General features: G+C 35.8%; 1 protein-coding gene across 5 annotated transcripts in view; it reads right to left on the bottom strand.

The window, feature by feature from the left end:
• Positions 1 to 1211: 1211 nt before the first annotated feature.
• Znf385d (zinc finger protein 385D) overlaps positions 1212 to 26682 on the bottom strand; it is a 1018268-nt gene continuing 992797 nt past the window's right edge. For all 5 annotated transcript variants that reach the window (XM_087181476.1, XM_004864276.4, XM_087181478.1 and 2 more), the window contains 4 exons: positions 18113 to 18346; positions 7104 to 7282; positions 5894 to 5995; positions 1212 to 4117 (listed from right to left, as the gene is read on the bottom strand). In XM_087181476.1, the coding sequence (XP_087037602.1) occupies positions 3884 to 4117; positions 5894 to 5995; positions 7104 to 7282; positions 18113 to 18346 (749 nt within the window). In that variant the 3' untranslated portion in view covers positions 1212 to 3883. The remainder of the gene's footprint in view (positions 4118 to 5893; positions 5996 to 7103; positions 7283 to 18112; positions 18347 to 26682) is intronic.

Raw genomic sequence — 26682 nt, 5'->3', positions numbered from 1 at the left:
GCTATGTATGCCCAAGATAGAAAGGAACATGGAACATTTTTTCTTGATAAAAGTGAAGAGTACTTGTTTTGTTCACTACAGAAAAGCAGTTTTATTGCTGAAAAGATGTGAGAAATCATCTTTTAGTTTGAAGAATTTAAGGGCAAGGTATAAGTTGGCTATTTAAACTTACCCTATTCTTCAGAGATGAAGGCTTCAATAAAGTGGCTTCTTTTAGGGTCACTGTTTTCCCCACCATTTCATGCTGCTTTGTTGTGTGCAATTATTAATGCAATGGCATTTATGCTTATGTACGGAAAGGTAACTCTATACAGTCATGTAAAGGGAGAAGTGTTTAGACCACTGCAGTCATTTTTTAGATTTGTGATCTGACTTCTTCAGAAAAGTTGGAATATTAACATGGGTACAAAAATATAGTAATTGAAATTTTAACTGAGTAAAATTGAATGTCTGTGTTTATTATATATTGCCTCTGTTCCTTGGAAACTCGTAAGTGCTCATCCATAACATACTTTGATCTCATCCTTAAAATTTCATTCAATTCTTAATCCTTTATTTCCTGTTCTTTTAATTTCCAAATGAGTATAAATATTCTCTTAAATAGTTCCTTGTCAACAAAATTACATCTCTGATGATAATGGCAGTGAGTGACTGCAATAGTGAGAGAAAATCCAGTAATACCTAAGATAGCAAAGTTTCAGAGGAAGTAGTAGTGATATAACTTGCCAAGAGCCATCTGTGTTTGCTTACGTGACTAAAACAACTACTCTTCAAAGTTCAGAACGAATGAGAGGTGTAATGTGTCATGTGTAATCACCTGTTTTCTCAGAAGAGAAATAGAGTAACTCCCCAACAACTGTTTCCCATTTGTCTGGAAGAGTTGGATGAGGTAAAGCAATGCTTTTTTGCAGAGGCTTTTGGCTCTTGCAATGCATTTATATTTGTTTCAAATGAAACCAAAGACACTTACTCTATCACCTTCCTTGCCATGGGTGTGATGCAAGGGAAGATATGTATAACTATAAATTCACACTACCTTTGGGAATTTCACAGCACCATTGCTGACCAATCTGAATTGTCAATCTTTATTCATGAAAAAGGCTCCTTCAGGGAAAGGATATAACTTTGTAGCAGTCTGAGCTATAACAGATGTTGATCCTATTTTGATAAATACATGGAGTAAGAGGAAACAATTCACAGAGAATCCACTGTAAGTTCTATGGTTAGGCTTCATCCTTTATTAGGTAGTGAATAAAAGACAACTGATGTTTACAACTCCAATTTAAGAGACCATTTAAACAGAAATGGTTCCATAGCAAAGTGAGGCAGAAGGGATCCAGGTATTTCTGAGTTTTCTCATATGGCTGATGAAGAAAATATGGCTGATTTGTTTGTTCCCAGAAAATCACTACAGTTAGTAACACCTTGTGACCCAGGATTCTGTATCCACAGGCCCTGACTTTTAGTGGACTGGCTCATTCACATTGGCAAAAATGAGGACAACAAAAGCACAATGCATCAATTAACATCAAGTTCTCCAACAGAGAGACCTCATCAGATGCAAAGACTGCTGTATAGGGATGACTACAGTGAAAGATCAAAATATTTCATACTGCAAAAAAAGAAAAAAAATCAAGATGGTTAGAATGGGATAGACCCAGAGCCTAAAAGTACCAAACTCATGTTCACCTGACTGAACTAGCTAGCAGGTTCTGTGCAGGGAGAGAGAGAGAGAGAGAGAGAGAGAGAGGAGAGAGGGAGAGAGGGAGATTGGAAAATTCGAAATCACCAGATACAGTACTTTCAGAAATACATTTTAATACTAACCAACATGTTTAATGAAGGCATGGCTTGAATTCTTATCAGAAAACTAATGGGACACATTTTCTCATTCTCTCTCCTGCCTTTGTTCCTTCCTTCCTTCCTTCCTTCTCTGCCCTTTTCTTTTATTCTCTCTTTTTAGTTTTATTTTGGTTGTTTGTGTAACAAAAATATATAAAGCCAACTGCCTTCAAGATACATTTATATGAGAAATTTCTACAGCAAGACAGTGGAGAAGTACTCCAAAGACAATGTTTAATGTTGAGCACCAAGCGCGCTATGGATGTTTCTTAAATATAAAAGGACAAATGCTAAATACCTATCTCTCCAATGGTTTTGCCTTGATTCCTTAAACCTCTTTGAAGGTCACCATAGTTTAGATAAGAGCAGTTTCAGGAAGGCTATACCCAGCCCTTCCTTACATTTTTAAATAGCCTTTATAAAACCTTTTCAAAAATAATTTTTCTTTAAATCTAAATCACATAGGATTGACTTGTACATGTTTTTTCCTTGCTTTATATTTGAGTTTTGTTCTTATTAATGCATCAAACTCCACCACATTGATAGGTATATGTTTGCTTTCTATGGGAAAAAGCTAATAGCCTTTATCACAAATTAAAGGCACAGCTATTTTATGCCATTTGTTACCAATTTAATGATAACATGTAACACTGAATGGTTATAGATTATATAGATTTTCTCTTTATAAGTTATTCTCTTATTCTTTCTAACATATATACAATATACATATATTTATATATACCCCTGATAAATCTTGTTTTAAAGGTAAAACATCAACTCCTTTCAGCTTTATGGTGAATATCAAAGCCTGTCAGTATTTCACAACTCCACTAGTGAAAGGATGGTCTAGTGGACCTTACCAGTACTTTGTAACACTGTATCTATCATTGGTATACAATGAACTCAGATTTGTTTCTTGTTCTTAAAATTTGTTTATATCATGTCAGTAGAAAATCATAAAAATCATAAACCCACAACAATAGTTAATGCTTCGTTCTGTCATCATATTCAAAACAGAAACCTTTGAGACAACCCTACTGGTATGATATAAAGGGCATATGGCAGAGACACAACAGTCTCTTATAAGATATGTACTAACAAGAAAGATCTTTACTTTGTATCATCTGAAAGATCATCCGAGACTGTGATTGCTCCTTGGAACAGAATGGTTGTACTCGTTTCTTTCTAAATACCCATGAGACATGGGTTTCTCTGTGTTCCGATATAAACTCATTACAGACAGTTCCCTGTTTCCAGCGATCCTTCTTCAGGGCGGGAAATTAGTGCGTGGTAAGAAATCACCTTCACTGATCCCTCTCCCACCCTTAAGCCTATCCCTGTTCTAACTCCCAGCTGGGCAGGAGGGGAGAATGTTGACCAGGGAGGCCTCCACAACACCATCTGGTGTTTATTTTTTACTACTGCTTACTGGTATGAAATAGTTGTTCATTCTACCTTTTACAATTCTTTAAATCCTAATGGCATAGATTGAGACACAGCACTACGGTTTTACAAGACATCTACTGTATCTACGTTGTGGGGATAAATACCCAGTAACTGCTGTCATAGCGAGAGGATCAGCGCGGGTACTACTATTCACAGTGTTGCTTTCGTTTTTTTGTGATATTTTTCCTTTTTTGCATTATTTGAATCTACAGAGTAAATTATATATACATTGGAACCAGTTAATGCCCTTAGACAATGTGTAGTTGTTTCATAAAGCAGGAAAGACAATGCAGGGGGAAACAGGTGCCCAAAGCACAGTCACAAAGGCTTCAGGAGGTCTAGATACCACTACGAGTCAATGCTGGAGGTCACTTCTAAAACTGTTCAAGAGGAATGCTTTAATTTGGAGAAAATACCACTCCCTCCCTCCCGCCCCCAATCCCGTCCCTCTTTTAATAATCTTTTTAGTTCACTATCAAAAGTCCTGGCTCTTCATATATACCTTAAACTATAAATAAACACTGCATAGTTCTCTTTTGTTTTTCTGTTTTGTTTTTTGAAAAATTATTGCAGTACAGTAACTCCTGCTAGGAATTCAGTAGGGAGCAAAGAGCACAGGAGTGTGGGCGGTCCGAATGGGTCCAGGCGCTGGCCGCAGGAGTGCGGGCGGAAGTGCAGAGGTCTGGAACAGCGCGGCTGCTGGAGCAGTTCGGAGACTGAAGGGAGAATTCACAGCCACTGCAGCAGCTGCTGCTGCAGCTGCTAATGGGTTTGGAAGAATTCTGGGAGCCAATGGCTTTGAAGGTTCTTTTGAAAATACTAATTTTACCTGAAAGGAAAAAAAAAAAGATGAGAACCAAAGTTTTGAAATCTGTACTTAGAATCCAAAATGATAGGCAGTTTGAAAAATACATCAATGAACAGCTATAAACATAAACTCATACTTTTGTATTGACAATAAAGAAAATGGAAAGTATAGAACATTTTCTTTCCATTTGGAAGAGTTGGAAAGAAACTAAAAATGGTCTACCAAGAATATTGAAGAATTCTCCAGAAAAGTGTTCAGCAACATTATTTGATTTTTGCTGAAAATTATACTTCTGGGGGAAAATATTCATTATGAAAAAGGATAGGAACATTTCATGCTACCCTTTACAAAAAGCAGACATTTTTAGAGAGCCTCATTACTATCTGTACAATTAGACTGTCCAAGTAGGTAAACTGAGTGGCAAAAACCATGTAGCTTCTTGTTGTGTGAGGTAGTACTCAAAAAAAAAAAAAAAATTCACCTTCAATAACGTAAAGAAAACTTATTTTCTCCAAATTTTGACATGTTCCTCTTTTATTTTGCAAATGGCTATCATGTTCTCTCGGTCTTATTCTACAAAGCCAGTTCATTCTCTGGCTAGCAACATTAATAAAAGTGAGATACCTGTTCTCACTAGAGAGAATGTTCCTACTTAAAGAAGCAGTAATGCAGGGATAGTTAAGAAGTTAGGTTGAGTCTAATAGTAACAATTTACTTGCTTGTGGAAGCTGCATCTGCTGAGAAAACATTCAGGGTTATGACTAGTGGTGCTGAACTATCAGCTCTGAACAATTCATCATCTTTCATTGCAGTTAAAATTGTATTTGGAAAAAATATTAAAGTCACCTTGTTCTCATTAAATGGACAATCCTACTAAATTAATTGAGTCAACCCATAGTGGGGTCTCGTAATCGATGACTGGAATTTTCCTATATTTTCACATGTTAGCTGTACATAGTAGCAGCTGTTATTAATAAGATCTATTTAAAGAAAATAGACTTAAAATATATGATTTGGCTTATACTATAGGTCAACTATTCCTAATGTTTCATTGAGACCTGGGTCTCTATGCTGAAAGTGATGATCACCTCAACTAGGAGAAAAGCTAAGGTCCATCAATACTATCATGCATTGTAAAAAGGCTTCTCAGACTGTCTGTAAAACTCTACCAAACAATCCAGGGGAGGACATTACACTATTATACTTTCTAATCTAACCAACACATTTAGCATAATGTGGAGAGTGCATTTCTCAGGATATATTTTCCCAGGTCTAATATACTGTTCTTACATAAATAAGTAAAAATTAACCCTGAAACTGTATTTTAAAACTTCAAAATTATCAAGAATACCAATAATAACAATGCTCTCTTTGTCTCTTGAATATATGAAAAAGGCAATTCAAAAATTTGTTTTCACTGAACTTCTTTAAATGTTCACTAACAGCAAGACCAGTTTTAATGGAATTACTCACTGAACTCAAGAGTCTGGCTTTTCTCCTTCTGCTGTGCTCTGTGATAAAACTGAATCCAACTCAAAGAGGTAAAATACTAGGTTGTTGTTAAAGATGGCAAAACAATGAAATAAATTATGAGACCAATAATTCCATGGTAGAATAGAAGCTGGACTCAAAAAATTAATTGTTTGTGATTCTTAGGTATATTCTATTTATTACATTTAGTAAACAACCTCTCCTGCCCCCCACCCCAGACACATACCAAAAGAAAATACAAGTTCAGCAGACTGCGAGACAATAAAGACATTATACAATCTTCTGGCAAGCAAAAACAACACTCACCCCCAGTGGATGTGCTGTTTTCTGCAGTTTGTTGTAGGGACTGTATTTAGGTTTGGGGGGCTTCCCAGCAGCTCTGTCTTTGTGCCTTCTACTGCTAATGTGCTATTAAATGCAATTAAAAACAACAGCTTTAAAAACTCATCCCCTCAAACTTATCTAAAATACTCTTTAACTTGGGGAAAAATAATAATTATTTCATGCAAGTTTCAGAAAGACAAAAATAAAAGAACATGCACTTTTGCCCTTGGATTCTGATGCCTTCAGGATCTATTTTCTATGCTGTCCATTTTTGTATATTTTTATCAAATAAAAAGATCTTCTTTTTCTCCAGCTTTTTCCCTTAGCATTGCACACATCTCCATTTTTAGAAGTGTTTACAAAGGAAAGAAATGTCTGGAGGAATTTTATGTGCAAATAAACCAAGATGCCCAGGCAGGCATGAATTTATTTCCATAGCAATATTTATCCCTATATTTGTACAGCCAAATGTCAACCCCTTAAATTCTAAAGATAAACAACTAAGGTACATAAAGCCAGTAAAATATCATACATATACATATAAAATACAACAGAAGAGCTGGGCTTTCAGTTGGAAATATACAACTGACCTCTTTAGAAGGCTATTCAGAGTACAAATGAATGCAACATGATTAGGCATACCTTTAGCATACCTTTAGCTACCTTTAGGTAGCTGCAGAAATATAGTACAATACCATATAATAAAGAACATACAATAGAAGAATGGCACAGTACAAAAAGAATTGTGGCATGCAAATATCTAAAAGATAAAAATGGAACACTACAAATTGATCTTTTAATAAAAATCAATACTTTTCAATGGGAAACCTGATAGAGAAAAGATCTGACACTCTTTCCTTTCCCACTATTCACATACAAAAATAGTGAAAACTCACCGCCAACAATTTACAAAAAGTCCTAGTAGCCACTGCATTTTAGTTATTTCCCCAGCAACTAAAATATTCATGTATATATATATATATATACATATATATACTAAAATATTCATATATATATATATATATATATATATATACACACACACACACACACAGTAAACAGAAGATAGGTGGGCAGGTAGGTGGATGGATGGGAAAACAGTTGGAAATTAAAAGGAAGAAAGAAAGCATATACATTCTGATTATAAGGGTGTTTCTAATTTGTTTTCATTCCCAGACTATGTGTTGCCTACTTGCTTAAGTTGTGTTTCCGAGTTGACATGCACATCGCAGATTTCACAGTGAAACGTTTTGTTTTGGAGGCCAGTGTTTCCCTTATTAACAGGTCCTTTGCCTTTTACTCCTGCCCGAGGAAAGGCTTTTATAGTCCCACTTCCATTTCGTGCTTCTAGCATGGTTTTGTGCTTAGTACCTGCGGGAATATTTAAGAAAAAAAAGGGGGAGTCTTTGCTAGTATATACCCTCAAGAAACAGTATAGGAAAAATTTGAGGCCTTGTTTTAGTGCACTTCTTCCAGGGATTATGGCTCAAGTATGTTCACAGAACAGACTAATAACGAATGCTTATCATCTTATATAACATTATTAAATTATTCATTTGCAAAAATGCTTCACGTTACAAATAAGCACTATCAATGAACGGGGAAGAAAATACGAACCAAGATATATCATGTACAGGTATGAGCACCCAATGATAAATGTAATCGTATTGTATACCTACAATGTACCAATAAAAGAACTTAAGCAAAAAAAAAAAAAATATAGTAACTAAAGTTGAGAGCCCTGAGACAAAATTAAATGGGTGCGACTTAGTTTTATTTCCTCTTGATGCTAGTAAGACATAAATGTTAGGTGACAAGGAAGAGTGACATACTTGCTAGAGGTATAGTTGGAAGTGATGTACCAAATACAATCACTTTAAACATGGTGTGTTTACAGGAGCGGCACTAACTAAATACCCACTTTCTAAACAGAATACAAACAAGCTTTCTTGACTATGTGTTTTCAGTTCGAAGAGGAATAGTAATAGTAAAAAAAGATCTTAATGATTGATAAAACAGCCACATTGGGACAGGAGAGCCCACACTGTTAGCCTATTTCAATTCAATTGCAAACAAGTGGCAAAGAAGATGAAGGGTAGATTCACAGGATAGGCAGAAATGCGAGTCAGTGTGCTTCATTTTAGCAAACCATTAACATATTCAGGCTGCCACACATGACTAATGTAACTCCATTTTTCAACCATTAACACTTTTTTGAGATCACCATAGTTGTATACAGTTCATGATGGGAGTTCTCCCTCAAAAATTTGCTTTAATTTTGCTTTTTCTTTGAGTAGATAAATGCTTTTTATTTTTACCACTTAGTGATTTTTAAATATTCTTATTTGGTAATTTCTGCTTCTTCTTTTGTATTTATTATATTGTTAGTTCTGCAAACATTCAAAAAAATGCTTAACTTGCAAGCTATGGTCAGGCTTCCAGAACCAGAATGTTGAAAAAACAATGTTGGGGGTGCTGTAGGTTTTTATAAGTTATATCAAGTTAAATAACAGCCAAATCCATGAAAAAAAAACCCAAACAAACCCTTACAGCCACATATCTCCTTCATTCAAAATGATCATAACTTTATTTAGTCCAGAGTACATGATTATAACTTTGACTGCTTGCTTTGAATATCCATATTCCTTTGCAAAGCTATTGAAATGCTCATGTCAGCATTAAGGAAAGAAAAAGAAGTCAGCATCTTGCAAGAAGACTGGCAAACTGGAACATGGAGCCACAGATCTGCTCTACTGTGGTGGTTGTGATTCCTCACTGAGGTTTGCTTTGGGCCGTCTCACTTGCCATAGTGTAAGCACAAGTGCCTTCCATTTTGAAGATGTGTGAATCAGAGAAGGGGGGAAATGTCTCAGGGAACAAACGAAAATATGTAGATGGCTGTCCAAATTTCTATGTCCAAACAGATGATTCTATAAAAAAAGTTTCCTGTGCAACATTTTCATTCAAAATGGACTCATTCATGAGGCCAGTTTGGCTTATGTATGGTTAAGAAATCAATAGATTAATTCTCATTTAGACCTTCTTCAGGGACTCCTGGTTCACTTTGGGCTGATATCATTCATGACTTGGAACTTGAGTGGAGAAGTGGAATTCTCTTTCTCTCTCTCTCTCTCTCTCTCTCTCTCACACACACACACACACACACACACACACACACAAATATGCTAAGACGTGAGGAAGATTTTCATTAATAGCTTTAGCTCTAGGATTACTATTTATCACATAGAATTGAACTTTTGTGCATTATATCTTCATGCACTTAGTAACAGACTGTCATACTGAAATAGCTGTTTGATAGTTTTATGTTTTTAAAACTTGAATAGATTATAAAGTAGATATATTTCCTCCAAATATAGCTAAAATTCAGTAAAAATGTACTCTTAATTTGAATGTATTTACATTTTCAAGAGGTAAAATGTACATGGATAATATGAACTGTGATTATTAAAACTCATTCCATCTTTAATCATTTCAGATGCTGTGTATTTTTTTCTGTGTGCATAACTGCTGTATGAATTATTAATTGAGATTTAGAAAGGTCAAGTTACTTGCCTGGTCAAAATGCTAGTACCTGGAGTCTCTGGTAAGTACAAAGTGGATTCCTAGCAAAGTCCCTAACAATCCACTCAGGATTTCTAAGCCATCTGGATGCAGTTACCCACAAATCTCCCACAGTAGCTTGAATTTTTTTGTTACATGCTAATATCGTCTTCTCAAATTTGATTTTGTCTTTCAATCTCCCTTCACTTCTTATTTTCAGTGTTCTTTTTTGCTTAGCCGATTTCCATTAATCATGATACTTTGAAAGACTGTGGCTTTGCTTTGCAATGGGCAGTGATATCTATAACCTCTGGTTTCAACATCACTGTAAATATCTTGAGGTCTCCTGCCTACTCCTGTGACCACTCAGCAGGGTGCTAACATGTCTGTTTGTGCACTTGATTCTTTCCTCCTCTGAGGAGAGCACCCACAAGAAGCCAAGTGGACTATTTTCCTCTTGTCATTTTTAAAGACTGACACTAATAATAGCCTTCATTTGAAGCTTCATGATTTCAGAAAAGAGAAACCATTTTCCAACTGCAGTTTAAATTCAGCAAGTCATAAAGCTCCAAAACATATCCAGTATTTGCTTTTTGCTTATTTATTTAGTTGTGGGTATGTTAGAACACGGTACTTATTGCTCATATATCTGTACAAATCAAAGGCATGTTGGGAGGAAGGGGCCAGTATTCCTTTCATTCCCCATGCTGTGTAGGACTTATTTTTTTAGTGTCTCTGAAGTATCAGTATAAAGGAAAGTCTGATAAGGAAAATGGACAAAAGATTTTAAAAATTGTAAATATTTCATTAGGAATAATTTATTAAGTCATTAAGCAAATAGAGAAAATTTCCAAAAAACCCAATAAATATAATTTATCAACTAGAAATATATGAAATTCTTAATAACATTTATTAGTATTGATCTTTTATTTTTAATTTGTATATGTGGATTTTCAAAAGTCTGAATAACTTAGCTAAGGCAGTATCACATAAAAATTCTTGTGGAGGGCCGGGGATTTAGCTCAGTGGTTCCGCCGCCTGCCTTGCAAGTGCAAGGTCCCGAGTTCGATACCCACTACCAAAAAAAAAATTCTTGTGGAATTGTATTTGTATATACTTTTGGAAGGGCACATGATTTTTAATAATAACACAGAACTTGCACTATAGATATTATAACCACTTACCTAATCTTAGTCATTTACATTAATTCCCTTTTTCTTATATAACTAGGCTTTAATGAACATAATACTCATTACACCTTTTATGAAATATGTGGTAGTTTCCTTAGCACAGATTTTTTTCCCAAGTGCTATTAAAAGTATAAAGAATCTGTCTATTTTTAAATCTCTTGACCTAACCTTTCTAAAATTTACAAAGAAAGTTTCAGAGGGATTTATTTTACAGGAAAATCTATCTTGGCATAGTCTGGAAAGTTAGACTTTTATGAAATAAATTTCAAAAGCTGTTTAATTCTCTAGAATGCCCACCAATGCTGTTACATTTAACAGCACTTGACCAGATCCTTAACAAACTCATGTAACTGCCAATACAAATTTACCTTCTCATTGACAAATTCAGTGATTCAGCTTATATATAAATGGACAGGAAAGTGAAAAGTACCCATACAAATGGCAAAGTGCAAGGGTGGTTTTCTTTCATGTGTTTTTGCTACTCAATATAATAGTGTTAAATATCAACTCGTATGTGTCCTAAGGAAGAAAGTTGTCTTGAATCTATATATTCAAAATGAATAATAAACATCAAAAGCCTCCATGTGTTTTTTATGCCATTAAATATAAAAGTTTACCACATTCCTGAAAGCATGTATTTTTTATGTTAATTGTATTTGCATTTTGTCTCAGTGGAGGAAAATAACCCACTTTGGTATACTTTTATCAGCATATCAACAAAAGTTAAACATCTAGGATGCCTTCCATGTGTCAGGTGACAGAGTAATTTGAAAATTTATATTATTTCTGTTAGTTTCATGGCTGAAATTAATTTACTAATTTACCAATAATGAACCTAAAGTTCAGTTTGTAGAGGTGAGACAAGAGACAGGGAAAAGAAGTCTAAAACAGGGAAAAGTTCCTAGAGAAAGTTGCAGAGTCCAGACAGGAGGTAGACAATTTACACAAGGATCCAAAGAAAGCCAGAGAAGGGCTTTGCAGGCCCAGGGACTCAGAAAGCAGAGCACTTGACTGGGTTTGACGAGGTCAACATGTAAAAGCATGAAATCCAGCAATAACTGTTAAAGTCTAAGCATGTAAGGAAAAATTTCAGACACCTGAAAAGCCTCTTTTACACAGAAGGCCCTGAAACCCTGAATAGAGAGCATGGAGGCTTCTCCTGAGCTCCTTTATAGATGGGCATGAAACAATCTATGTGCATTTATCTCACTCCTTTTAAAAACATGGAAAATATCATATTGCTGTTATATCCAAAAGCCTTCACACAATTCACATTCACCATCAACACAGAGACAAACTAGCTAGCTGAGTGTCGTGGGAGACACCTTTAACCCTGGATACTCCGAAGGGTGAGGGAGGAGGATGTCAAGTGCAGGAGACTTTTTCTCAAAATAAAAAATAAAAAAGGATGAGGATGTAGTTCAGTGCAAGGGCCTGTGTTTGACCTCCAACATTGACAAAATAAATAAATAAGCCACATTTCCTTAGTGCAAATGGGATATGATACCATCTCAGTTATTTGTAAAGCAGTGTTTTTACTTTTTATGTAAACTAGTTTTGTTTCATTTATTTTTACTTTTTAATGACAGGAACAGATGCTCATGATAAGAAGTTCAGAGAGCAAAAACAGATCATAAAATGTAGGTAAAAGCCTTCCCAACTCTCAACTTCAAGCCCCATGCCCTCTATAGGAACACAACTTTAGGTGCAATTCTTAGAAGTTTTCTAGACATCACTGACTTCATGTGAGGCATGAACAAGAAAACTGGTACAGCCTGACCTTTCCACTGGTTTGCACATGAAAGCACATTTAACAAGAATAGTTGTGTAAAACTCATGAACATAAAGTGTATCTTGACATCTCTAAAGTCATTTATTCTGTTTATTAATTGGTGAGAGGTTACAAAATGTGAAACAGCTCAATCCTGAATGCACTCAAGTATAAAATCATTCTTATTAGGTAACATATCTAAAATCATTCACTATCACAACCACCTAAATATATTATTACTGAATTATAGATCTGGTGCATGGGCTAATAGAAATTTCTGTGATGATGAGAAGTTTCTGTGTCCCTAAATATATATAAAGCTAATATGATGTTGAACAGACATGTGAAAGCTCTATAACACTGGAAATGAAGCCACTGAAACTAAGAAGCTGGACTTGAAATTAAACTTAACTACCACCTGAAGCGAGTGATTACTATATAAGATAACGTAGCTTTGGCGTTCAAGTGTGCCCTTCACAGGCAGGTGGGGCCAAGAGGAGCTACGTGGTACGAGAGCAAAGTGCTTGAGATAGAAGAGATTCATTTTGGCTCCCAGTTCTGGAGGCTTCAGGCCCTTCATGGCTGGTCTTATTGTTATTGGATCTGTGGTGAGGAGGACAACATGATACGGGAGCACATGGGACAGCAAAACCACTCGCCTCAGAGCAGGTAGGAAAAGGGAGGAAAAAGAAGAGAGCAAGTCTCACCTTCCTCTTCTGTGCCACACCTTGGTGACTTAAAGACTTCCCGGTAGGTTCCAACTCTTAAAGGTTCCACTCCCTCACAATGACACCATCTTGGGGACCAAGCCTTAAACTCATGGCTCTTTGGGGGACAATTAAGAGCCAAACGATGGTATGGTGTGAGCTTGACTGTATGTGTATGTGTTTCAATCATTTGTAGAAAGGTTTAAAAAGGCCTAACAACAGAATTCTGACAGAAAGTTTTCTCTATTTTTCAGCAAACTGAATCTTCATCATTACCCTGGCAAATGCTGAATAAAATGGTCGATAGTATTTGGGTTTTAAAAACAATAAGGTCACAAACACTGACTTAAGCTGGCTTAAATGAACTTTTAACATGAATCAAGTCTCCACACTCCATGCCTGAATAGAGTCACAAACTGGACACGGGCTCCCTAAAGGCAATAACCAAATCTTGATGACAGTTGTATTCTCCCTGCTTACCATACAGCAGATGGTCAACGAAAATTAGTTGAAATACAGTGAAATTATTTTCTTTTCATTTGAAGAAGTGGTATGAGCTAGGGAGGCAGAACTGTGCTGGTCAGAATTTGCCTCCATTAACTGAACTTGGGCTTTTTTTGTGTTTCAATGTCCTTAGTGATTTCTAAAATAGGAAATTATCTTCACTACTGAAGGGTTATATTAAGTGTATTAACTGTTTTAAGAATTATTTTTGGAGCTCACATACTCAATAAATTTTAGTTGTCTTCTCTTTTTTATTAATATTGGTATTTTTGTTAAAGAGAAGATATTAGAAATACTGCAGCATTTTAAAATTTAGCGGTATCTGTCTTTTGATGGTGATATTTTCTACATGTTAAAATTCAGTAAGGAATAGAATAAGCTCTGAATAGGGATAGAAAAATGGGAATGAACTTAGGAAAAACCATCAAATGTTAGTCCTTCAAGTAATTATCAGAAAAATTTGCCCATTTCAAAAGGGTTTTTTAATTATATAGAAAAAAAATAATGAAAATTAGCTAAACAAGTAGGATGTTTTGGTGGAATTTCACTTAAAGTAAAAACCAAAACTATCTCTATAATATCTGAGTCGATCATGTACAAATTTAAAGGGTCTTAGGAAGCCTGATAGCTCAGAAGAGCTACCTATGCTCATATTCTAAAAATATCAAAGCAGGAATGTCTCCATTCAAATCCTGAAATCCAATGTTATAGAATACACATCAATTAATACAACTTCAAATGGTTACACCTTGATGAAAAATAAAAACAGAAAGCAAATAACATAACACTAGGACCCCTGAATAACCCAGCAGTATCTGTGGTAATGCTAAAATTCTTTATTCTTCTGTACCATACCAGAATCACTTTTTGATGAAATTTAAATTTCTAATATTTGTTTTAATCATTTGTTTAGGATTAAGAATACAGGTTCCAAGATTAAAAGAAAAACATTTCAAAAGGTCATTGATTTTCTTCAAGCAGCTCCTAAATGCATATTTCCACACTCAGTGTTACAGACACTAATACATATTATGTCTAATATATATTGATTGATTGTGGTACTGGAGCTCGAACCCAAGGCTTCACACTGAACTATATCCCCAGCCCTTTTCAACTTTTATTTTTGAGACAGGGTCTTGCTAAGTCATGAACTTGACCAGTCTGGACTTGAACTTGTCATCCTCTTGCTTCAGCCTCCCAGAGTGCTGAGATAGGAGGCACAAATTCAAACTTAACAGTGCTTTTTCTAGTGCTTGACTCTAGAGGAAGTTGAGAAATCTTTTGAAGTTGTTTTGGAGAGGTAAAAGAGAATTTAGGGAGCAGTGCAATCATAAAAGTAGGCCAGTGATTGCACTCTGAGTGTAGACAATAAGAGAATGCATTTTAAAGAGAATTGAGAAAACAATAATTAAATGGACTAAAGGACCTAGGCAGTATGATTTCCACTGGCACCATAAGTTGGAGCTCTAAATAATAGTGAGGAAGGTTTATTCCCTAAACATATTGTTAGTCTGTATTTTAAAAAGTTGATGTGGTTACTAATGAGATTTAAAATATATTAAGTTAATACATTGTTTTTATTTATCCTACAACAGACAGCACATCAGCTCTAGCCACAAAGTTCTAAGTTTTTGTTTCATTAGTAAATTTGTAATAATTCCAAGGACTGAAGTCACTAAAAGCAGTAGTACTACATCATTTAAAAGATGTAAATTCTATCTGAGGATTTAGCTTAGTGGTTCCGCTGCCTGCCTCGCAAGCACAAGTTTCTGAGTTCAATCCCTGGTACTAAAAAAAAAAAGTAAATTCTAGAGTGTAATTAAAAGACAATAACATAGTGATTATAAAGGTGAAGAAATTAATAGAGTTAATTCAATTCTGTCGTTTTTCTCTGACCAATTGAGGTTTCTATGTTTAAAGCAGTGAAGCAGTTTGAACTGTGAAGTTAAAAGCTTTGTCTGGGAAGCTCCAGCTGCCCACATTGGTAACTATTTAAATGATGCATCTCGAGTTGGCTGCCTTCCTTTCCTTCTTTCTTTTTTTCCCACTCTCCTAACCTGTGTCCTTCACATCTCTAAAAAACACTACTAACATTTAAATGGTTATCTCAGAATCTACCTGTGTGGGAATCCAAATCAATATCAAATCATAATATCATAATACTCCTATGCTGAATCCTATACTACTGCTCCTGTTATTGGCAGAAAAGTGGGCACATATAGAGTCCCACTGTTTTACACTCAGCTCATGGACTTACATGCAGTAGAGGAAGATGGTGGGCAAACTGCAGCTGTTTGGAAACAATGAGGATTGCATTCACAAATATCCCCTTCTGGAGAAAGCCCCAAACACAATGTGCCTCTCAGCAGTGCTGCAGTTACAAATTACAGAGTAGGGTCCGGATATCAAGGTTAGAGGATGAAGGGGGTCAAAGATGACTGACTTATGTATTTGTTCTTCTTTTTCTGCCACCTCTAGGGCTGACATAGCTTGCTAGTTCAAGTCTAGGCAAGATCTAAAATGAGCACTAGGCTAGGGTGGGTGCTTCTGAAACAAAAATGGATCTCTGATTCAGGAAAGGAAACAGAGATAAGAAAACCCAAGAAGCTTCCTGGAAAGTAGGGAAGTGGCTGTTGTCTTTAGAATAGGCTGAAGGTTCACAGGGAATATTCCTATAAAGGGGCTCTAGTAAGGGCTGCACTCTGTTCACTTCCAGAAACGGCCAAATGAGCTTGCTATAATCATTCTCAGTTCTGTCTGTGGAACACAATGAAAGCACTTTTCATTTCTTTCCCAAAATCTATAGCTTCCAAGGCTGGATATAAGCTGACAGAATTCTTGGGTATAGGATAAAATCCATGGATAAATAGCTTTTTAAAGTTTCATGTGTAATTTTGACGAAGAAGAGGTAAGGACTATAGAATTCGAATATGAAAACTGTTGATTTGATATGGTATATCAACTCCTTAATTTCTTCTTAATATGATGTTTATCATAATAATTCAATAAGACTCCAAAATCCTTACAAATAGATTCCAACCTCCAAGGGCACTGTAATCTGTGAGCATTAATATCCTCCCCAAAATTAATGTATTCTCTGTCACTCTGTGGAGCGATCAAGAATTCTTGAGAAATAAATTGTACTTCCAATGATATTTACACTCTGCTAAGTATAAAGCATCCAGGAAAAATGGTATTTTCATGAGGAAACACATGGCACATCTACATGGTATAGTTCTGACTTGGGGCCAGATGCTTTTCAGTGTTTCTCAGCTCCTGAACTCATGAACTTTCCCTGACTGAAGCTAAATGTATGCAGGAGGAAGATAATCATCTGCAATTATGCCTTAGAGTCTTAAAGCCAACACTTGACTGTGCACTGTTACCAGTGCAGCACAATGATTGGTCAGTGACTCACCATACAGCTGCAGTGTTAACTTAGGGCATGATTCACAAATGAGTCTTCTCCCATTATAGCTGATGACAGAATCCTGGCAGTGGACCTAGTCTTCTAGAGAAAAGCTGATCTTGGCAATCAATCCAAGTTTTAAGAAAAGCTGGTATTTGAGTTTGTTCAAAGCCCCCCGCACTCCCAACACACACTAGCCGGATGGAACTATGATACAGTATGCTGGGTGAGCATTTGTTCAGTCTTATGAGTTTTCCAGTATTTTCTTTTCTGCTTTTAAGGTTACTGTTTAAGTAAGAGTAAAATGTGCTTGAATCATGGTTCTGTCTGGTCATTTGCTCTTCCTTCTCTGAGCTTCAGTCAAATGAAAAAAACAATATATTTAAGTTATGAGAAGATTAAATCAAGTATTAGATGTAGAGATTGTACCTTGATGGCTGTGCACAATAAATGCTTTCTTCCTTTTTAAACATTTTTTAGTAGTGCTGGGAACCAAACCCAGGGCTTCATGTATCCAAGGCAAACACTCTACCATTGAGCTATATCTCATCTCAAATATTTCCTTAAGTTCAATTGCCTGGACCACACAGATAAGCCAAAACAAATTATTTGGCATAAAAATCATAATAAAGGGGCTTTAATCAAAAGTATGTGGAGTTATACAAACACATTGTGCAATAATATGGGTACAATTTTAGAAAACTTCATTTAGAAGCAAATAAATGCACGGAAGTACATAAGTAATCTAAAAATTATATAAAAGCAAAACATTTTAGAATTATATTTTATTTTCTCCAAATGATTAGTAAAGCATGCACATGCACAAACTCGCACACACACATACACACACACGATGGCCTACAGGCCCTGAAAACCTCTCCTTGCCCTCATATAAATGACATTTTGCTTGTCATTTTTATTTTTTAATGGTTATTAAGTTCCATGTAATATTTGCCAGTTTTCTGCTACCCCTTAGTCCCCTGCTGCAGAAGATCTAATCTGTTCAAAGGAAGATAATTGCAGAGTTGTTGAGACAGAAAAGAAATCGCTGCATCTTACCGCTGTTGTGCGCCTCCAGCTGTGAGGCAGAGTTGACAGCAACCTTGCATAGAGAACAGTAAAGAAGCCGTTTTGCCTTTTCTTCCTCAGTCTCTGTGGAAGAACATGAGCTATTGCCAGTGGGTGTTGTGGGGCTTTTTTCCACCTTAGAGGTGATCTCAGTTGTCATAACGCTGCTTTTGCAGATTTCCTCACTTGTCGTCGTGGATAATGCTGGTGTCCCGGCGGTGCTGTCTGCATTCACAATAACATGGGGGGGGGGGGCAGTGGTATTATCTTTCTCTATTAGAAATAGATCGCTAATGTCACATTCCATCAGTAACAATAAGACAAATTAGCAATTGCTTATCAACTGTGTATAATCACTTCATGAGGATATCTGCATAGATAACCCCATTAAATTTTATGTTCTGAAATAAAATATTCAAATGATTCTTCAAAATACATGCAAATACAATTTTAAAATATTTTATGGGGTAAATCAGCATACAACAAATTTCTCTTAACATGTTGTCTCAGAAAAAATAATATTTATAATGTATTTTACTCTGTATATAAGTATTTCTACATAATGGTTTTAAAAAGTTAAGATCGAAGATAAAATAGTTTTCTTTTTTCTTACACGCATCTTTCTATTTTCCTTTTATATTTTTCTTTGATAAGGAAAATAGATACAGAGCTTTTAGGAAAAAAGTATAAAACCCAACGTTATAATTACTTTGTCCAGATCAGCATTTGAGAAAGCCATTGCTCTATTAAGAAACAGTTGCACTGCAATGCCCATTACAAAAATGATCAATACCAAAAAGAGAGGAACCGTGGTCTGCATAGTATTCAATTCATGCTCTCTATCAGAAGCCTGTGTGCCAGAAGTTTGTGGCAGAAGTGCCGGAACAGCCATAGGCACTATTCACAAGTAATTCGCAGACTAGCCAAACCGTGCTAATGTCACCTGAAGAATATAACGACCAGGAAAGTGTTGATGCACTGTAACCCAACCACCCTTTTGGCTCTAGCGTCTGATACCAAATCTGGAGAGATCAACTTTCAAAGCAAAAACTACCTTGTCCTAACTTCACTGGGTACACTTAGCTGTCTTCCCACATATGCCAGTCACTAGGATTTTAGCAATGTTCGCCATATCCAATAGACAGTTGCCATTTACTTCTAAATCCATTTCCTATTTACTCCTTCTGCCTGTCAGCTGGTTCTGAATTTCTCTTCCCATGTATCTCCAGGCTGCCTTTCCAGCTACGGCTGCTCTTGGAACTACTATTCCACATCATTCATAGGATGCCGTGGTCAGTTTTTAGCCACACTGAAAAGTTCATGACAAATGGATTGGGCTCTGGGTACAACGGCCAGTGGTTTGCTGGCAACGATGTCTTCTCTGCATAAATATTTATCATTTATTAGCTCATATTATCAAGAGTTGGCTGCCGTACAGGATGTTCCCTTTGTTCCAGGTGTATGAGTGAGACTGTGAGATGAAGTTGCTTATTTCTACTTTCCTAAATAAATCAGAAACACTAATATATGGAGAAATGGGCTCTTGTTAAGGGCTGTTCTATAAAAGGATTCGTCTGGATCCTGTTTCCTTTGCCTGACATTTCACACAGTTTTAATCACTTACTTAGCTTTGGTGGTTCCAATCAATAAATAGGTCTCTTTCTATGGAATGGGAAATGTTTACCAACCAAACATGTTTTTAAAATATCATACTACAAACCAATGCCTCATACAAAAAGAAAAATAAATAAAATTGACTTTTCTCATTGGAATACAAGCTATGATAGACAACTGCTGTGAGTGTTTACACTTTTAAATATTTATTACAGTAAAAGACCCACTGCCATTAATCCCTCTCGAAGTACTTTGCCACAATTGACCACACTTAATCACACTTATCCCATCAGTCTTGTCACTTTCTCAAACAGTTCTGAAAGTTTCCTTTTACAAGTGCCTTTATTTACATGGTTGTAGCTATCTCAATGTCCTGGGTTAATTAAAAACATTCAACTTTTAAGGTCATTTTAACTTTAGGAAAGAGCCGTAAACGGCACAGTGTCAGATTCAATGAATAGTGTGGAGAAGGACACACTATAATGTTTTCACAAGCCTGCCTTTCCACTGGAAGTCACTCCAAGCACCATTCATCATAATTTGATCATTTGAGTAAAGACACTCATGAAAGAAAACTTCCAGAACTGCTTCAAATTATCAAGAATGATGGGATAAGTGTGAATTGAGGGGGAGTATTTTGAGAAGGACTAATAGCAATGAGTTTCACTGTAATACATTTTGAAAGAATTTAAACAGCCACCATGTTTTGATCACCTCTTGTACATTTGTTCCACTGGACATTGATTGTTTTGTTTTGGGTTTTGGGGGGGTTTTTTGGGTACTGGGGATCGAACTCGGGTCCTTGCGCTTGTGCAGCAGGCAGCGAAACCACTGAGCTAAATCCTCAGCCCTTTTTTTGTTTGTTTGTTTTGTTTTCCACTGAACATTGAGAGGTCTACTATCTGACAAAGTTTTGCTTGCCTGGTAAGATTCCATTATTAAAGTACCGTGTAATAGACTGAAAATACCTCTGAGGATCTCAAGATGGCACACAACATGACAATTTTAGATGGTCCTGAGACTGTTCATTGTCCTCAATAAATAAGAAAGGCCTGTTGGAAAGCATGTTTATATGTGCTTGTGAATAAAGAGTTGCTAGTTTTCTCAGTGGCTTATACACTTAAAAATAATTTTATATATTTAAATTTTATTTAATCTTTTGCACAAAGCTATGAAAATCAGCGAATTTCTGCAGTGAAGGAAATTTCCCAAGAAGACATAGGTAGGATATAATCAGCCAGGGCAAACTATTTCATGAAATGAGCAAATCGGGGATTTCCCTTCCCTCCCCTCCCCTCCCTTCCCTCTCCTTTTCTCTCTTCTCACCTCCCCCCTCCTCTCCCCTCTTCTTTTCTTCTCTTCTCTGTGTACTGGCAATTGAACCCAGCATTTTACCACTGGGCTACGTCCCGGCCCATGTCCCGGCCCTTTAAATTTTTTATTGTGAGACAGGGTTTTTCTAAGTCATTAAAATGTCCAGGTTGGATTTCAATTTATGATTCTCCTGCCTCAGCCTCCCAGAGTGCTGAGGTTATAGGTGTGCACTACCACGCCCAGTTTTAAATCTGGTTTTTTGAAAAAAAAAAAATGTTGTGAATGATAGTCTCAGCCATGACTGTGATTGTCTAGAATAAGATCACAAACAACAACAACAAAAAAGCCTTATTATCAGCTCTTATACACTCTTATTATCAGCTCATTCTATGGGGAGTGACAAAAATAAACATACACTTTATCTTAAACTCACTGTGTTCACACAATGAAACCAGGTTGGAATTTATTTCATTGAAATCTACCATGGCACAGATTTCCCTAGTAATAAGCTACTTCTGATAACTTTGTTTTGCATTGACATGTCTTCATTGGAAAATGGTACATAGTATAGACATTATTAATCCTAAAGTAACTTCCTCATCACAGTGAAATTTGTTAATAAAAGTATAGAATGAACAAAACTGTGGATGTTTCAATCTTTGTGACAGCTACATTAGTGTTTCACCTGATACCAGAGGATAACACACATTTACACCAAAGACACCACAAGATAGACACCAGATTTTCTCTGCCTAGGGCCTAGTGAAATATTAAGATCTCTTAGGCAAGTTTGTTTCTTAAAACAGACTTAGAGGAATTAATATAAATAACAGTGCTTAACTTTCCACACTTATTTTGTGACGTCTTTTGATCACACAGCGGAGCACAGATCTATTATTTTCTAAGTATTCAGGTAATTTAAAAGAAATGAAAAGGTATATTTTTCATTTTAAATTTAATATATAAAACTTGCCTCCATAAAGGTAGTATTATTATTTATTTATAACAAGACATGGATTTTCATCTTTGTTTTATCTGTGATAAAGGGGCCTTTTTAGGCTCCAATCCATGCAATTAAGAATGAAAAAGGGGAAGTCACAACAGACCCAGTAGAAATCCAGAGGATCTTCAATACCTTCTTTGAGAACCTGTACTCTAATGAAATGGAAAACAGAGAAGGAATGGACAGATTCCCAGATACATACAAATTGCCAAATTTAAATGAAGAAGATATAGAAATTCTAAACACCTCAATAACAATGAGTGAAATTGAAAATGTAATAAAAAATTTACCAACAAAGAAAAGCCCAGGTCCTGATGGCTTCACTGCTGAATTCTACAAGACATTTAAAGAAGAACTATTGCCATTACTCTTTAAACTCATCAAGGAAAGTGAAAGGGAAGCAAGGCTTCCAAATTCATTCCTGGAAGCAAGTGTTACTTTGATTCCAAAACCAAGGAAAGACCCTACCCAAAAAGAGAACTACAGACCAATCTCCTGAAAGAACATAGATGCAAAAATCCTCAACTAGATACTGGCAAACATAATACCGAGTGTCATCAGGAAGATCATGCACCCTGACCAAGTTGGATTTATCCAAGGGATGTAAAGATGGTTCAACATCTGTAAATCAATAAATTTAATACACTATATTAACAGAGTCAAGGACAAAAACGATATGATCACCTCAACAGATGCAGAAAAGGCATTTGACAAAAATCCAACACCTATTCATGATAAAAATGGTACAGAAAATTAGAATAGAATGGCTTTATCTCAACCTGATTAAGGCTATTTATGAAAAACTAACAGCCAACATCATACTAAATGGTCAAAAACTGAAAACTTTCATGTTAAAATCAGGAACAAGACAAGGATGCCCACTATCACCACTGCTGTTCAATACTGATCCGGAAACATTAGCCACACCAATTAGAAATGAGAAAGAAATAAAAGGAATAAAGATAGGAAAGGAAAAAGTTAAACTGTCATTATTTGCTGACGATATGATACTTTACATAGAAGACCCAAAAAACTCTGTCAAAAGTCTTCTAGATCTAATTGACAGATTCAGTAGAGTAGCTGGATACAAGGTCAACACTCAAAAAACAATAGCCTTCTTATACACAAATAGCAGACTCATTGAGAGAGAAATTCAGGAAGTAATTCCTTTTACAATAGCATCTACAAAAATGAAATATCTAGGAATCAACCTAACAAAGGAAGCAAAAGACCTCTACACTGAAAACAACAGCACTCTGAAGAAGGAGATCAAGGAGGCTATAAGAAAATGGAAAGATATCCCTTGTTCCTGGGTAGGAAGAATCAACATAGTGAAAATGGTCATACTTCCAAAACTACTATATAGATTTAATGCAATGCTAATTGAAATTCCAACAATATACTTCACAGAACTCGAGAAAACAATCCAAAAATTCATTTGGAACCAGAAGAAACCTAGAATAGCAAAAGCAATTCTAGGCAACAGAGACATGCCTGGGGGAATCACAATCCCCAACTTGAAACTATACTACAAAGCTATTGTGATAAAAACAGCATGGTACTGGCAAAGAAACACACCCGAGGATCAGTGGAATAGATTAGAACATGCAGAAACAACTTCAGACATACTCAGCCACCTCATCTTTGACAAAAGAGCCAACCACTCTCATTGGAGGAAAGATAGCCTATTTAATAAATGATGTTGGAAAAACTGGATTTCAACCTGCCAAAGATTAAAACTAGACCCATATCTATCACCATGCACTAAACTAAGATTGAAGTGGATTAAAGATCTAAATATTAAGACAGAAACACTAAACTTCCTGGAAGATAAGTTAGGTAGAACTCTTGAAGATATTGGCATAGGAAAAGACTTTATGAACAAATCCTCAGTAGCACGGGAGCGAGCACAAAGAATCAACAACGGGGATCTCATCTTATTAAAAAGCTTCTGCACTGCAAGAGAAACCACCAACAGAGCTAAGAGACAACCTACAATGTGGGAAAATATTTTTTAGCAGCTGTACCTCACACACAGATCAACTATCAAGAATATATAAAGAATTGAAAATAAGCAGACCCCTCAAATTCGAAGACCCAATTCAAAAATGGGCATCCGAAATGAACGGACATTTCTCAGACAAAGAAGTAAAAGCAGCAAATACATATACAAAAAAATGTTCAACATTAGTGGTCATTGGAGAGATGCAGATGAAAACAACACTGAGATTCCACTTCCCTACAGAAAGAATGGCTGCTATTAAGAAATCAACCAATAACAAATGCTAGCTGGGGTGTGGAGAGAAAGGAACCCTTCTCCATTGTTGGTGGGAGTGCACACTGGTGCAACCACTGTGGAAATGAGTATGGAGACACTTCAAAGTAATATGGAAAAGTTTTAGATAACTTAATAGATTGAATATTAAGGTAGTTGTAGAGGAAAAATAAGTAATGTGTTCTTTTAAGATTTGCTTTTCCCTAACTCCTTGTTTAAAGTGAGGATTATCTGACTCTAACTGGTAACTTCATTAACCTAACAAAGTTACCCTGCCAGGGTGAATTTACAATGTATATGGCCTATCTTGTGTCTGTGACTTGTAAATAGGAACTGGGAATGTATTTACATATCAAAGACCACTAGGGATGAGATAATGGCTAAAAAGCATATAAAAAGGGAAATGTTGAACAAAAGGGGTGGGGATACTGACCAGACTGGTTTCTGGCTTTCCACCCATTGGAGAGAAGAAATTGTATTATTTTATCCAAATTCTGTGTCTCTGTGTATTTCTTTCTGAGATTTCTGCAACAAAAGAACTAGGGCTAGAAGTCCCATTTGACCCAGCTATTCCCCTGCTGGGTATCTTCTCAAAAGAATTAAAAGAATCATACCACAGCGATATATGTGCACCCATGTTTATAGCAGCGCAATTTGTAATAGCTAGAGCTTGGAAACAGCCCAAGTGCCCATGAACTGGAAACTGGATAAAGAAGATGTGGTTTTTTTTTTTTTTTTTATAAAATGGAGTACTACTCAGCCATAAAGAATGAGAAACTAGAGTCATTTATAGCTAAATGGATGCACATTGAGGCCATACTCTTAAATGAAATAAATAGGACACACGTGAAAATACTGAATAGTTTCTCTAGTGTGAGAAAGTGAAAGTGTAAATAAGGATTAAAAGGATTAAAATGAATAATCGATACTTTGAAATAGGAAAAGGTCCAAAGAGGTAGTGGTGGTGGGAGGGGAAGGGGAAAGGGAAGAAGGGAAAGGAAAAATTATTGGAAAAGAAGAAAAAATGGAAACGAAGTCTATGTAAATAGGGAAGGGTGGAGGAGGTGAAGGGAGGACAGGGAATGGGGAAAAAATAAGAACTAAGATACATCATGTACAGGTACAAGCACCCAATGAGAAATGTAAACGTATTGTATACCTAAAATGTACCAATAAAAGAATTTTAAAAAGGGGCCTTTCAAAAATAAAATATTAAAGTAAATGTATTTTAATATTTTCTCATTCAAAGAAAATCATTTATTCTACACATATAGCAAAGAGATATTCCTTAACATAGTACATTAAATCGCAAATTATATATGATTATTATCTATTCATTGAAACAGAATTTTAAATTGATGATCATGTTAACCACATAGGTACGAAATTCCTCCGTGGCTTTCCTCTCCCAAATCCATAACTCTTGTCTAGCCATGAGAAAAACATAAAACAAACCTAAATTTAAGGGGAATCTACCAAATTCCTGGCCAGTGCTTCTCAAAACTGGCAAGGAAAGTCTGAGAAACTGTCATATTGTAGAAGAAACTAAAGAGACAGGACAACTAAGTATAATGTACTCCCCCACATGGAATCCTTAGGAAAGAAAAAAAGAGGGGGACATTTTGGCAAAAAAGAAATGTGAACGAAGTATGAGCTTTCGTTTCAGTACTGATTCATTAGTTGTGTCAAATGTACTAAAATAACGCAAAATGCTAACAATAAGGGAAATTAGGTGACATGAATATGGGAACTGTCTTTTTCTTGTATTTTTAAAATCTAAACTACTCTAACATTAAAATTTATTAAATTTAAGGAAAATATAACTAGAACTAGTAAAATAAATAGTGTATCATTCCTGTTACTTTGTAGAATCAGAAGAGATCGCAGTGTTTTCATCTAGTATAGCTTTCTTGATATTTAGATAGGACAATTTCAGTAAATTTCTCAAGGTCACAAAGTACTGTACATTAGGAAGTAGGACTTGGCATTTGCACAGCCCAATTTCAAATCTACAGCTTGCTAACTTACACCACAGTGATGCATGTACTCAAAATTCATTCCATCAACATTTGTTAAGCAGAAATTCTGTGCTAAGTTCTGCTAAGCCACTGAGGATAAGAAGTCCAGTAAACATAGATCATGTACTTAGTGGCAAAATAGTTTAGGAGATATCACATAATAATTTGAAATAATATTAATCATAAACTCCTTAATCTGTTTTGTTCATTATTATATTCTTGTACTAATACTTTACATGAACTAGGCACACAATAAATATTTATTGAAAGAAACCAATGAATGAATGATCTTAACAAATCAGAATTTTCAAAGCATTTATAGGTATTCACTCATTTA

This window comes from Heterocephalus glaber, unplaced genomic scaffold (genome assembly GCF_053883595.1).
Source record: "Heterocephalus glaber isolate CG9 unplaced genomic scaffold, H.glaber_assembly_v1.0 deba00001472, whole genome shotgun sequence".
In the NCBI taxonomy this organism is placed as follows: domain Eukaryota; kingdom Metazoa; phylum Chordata; class Mammalia; order Rodentia; family Bathyergidae; genus Heterocephalus; species Heterocephalus glaber.
Note: the sequence above shows the minus strand (reverse complement) of the source record. Positions and strands in the feature narration are given on the sequence as shown.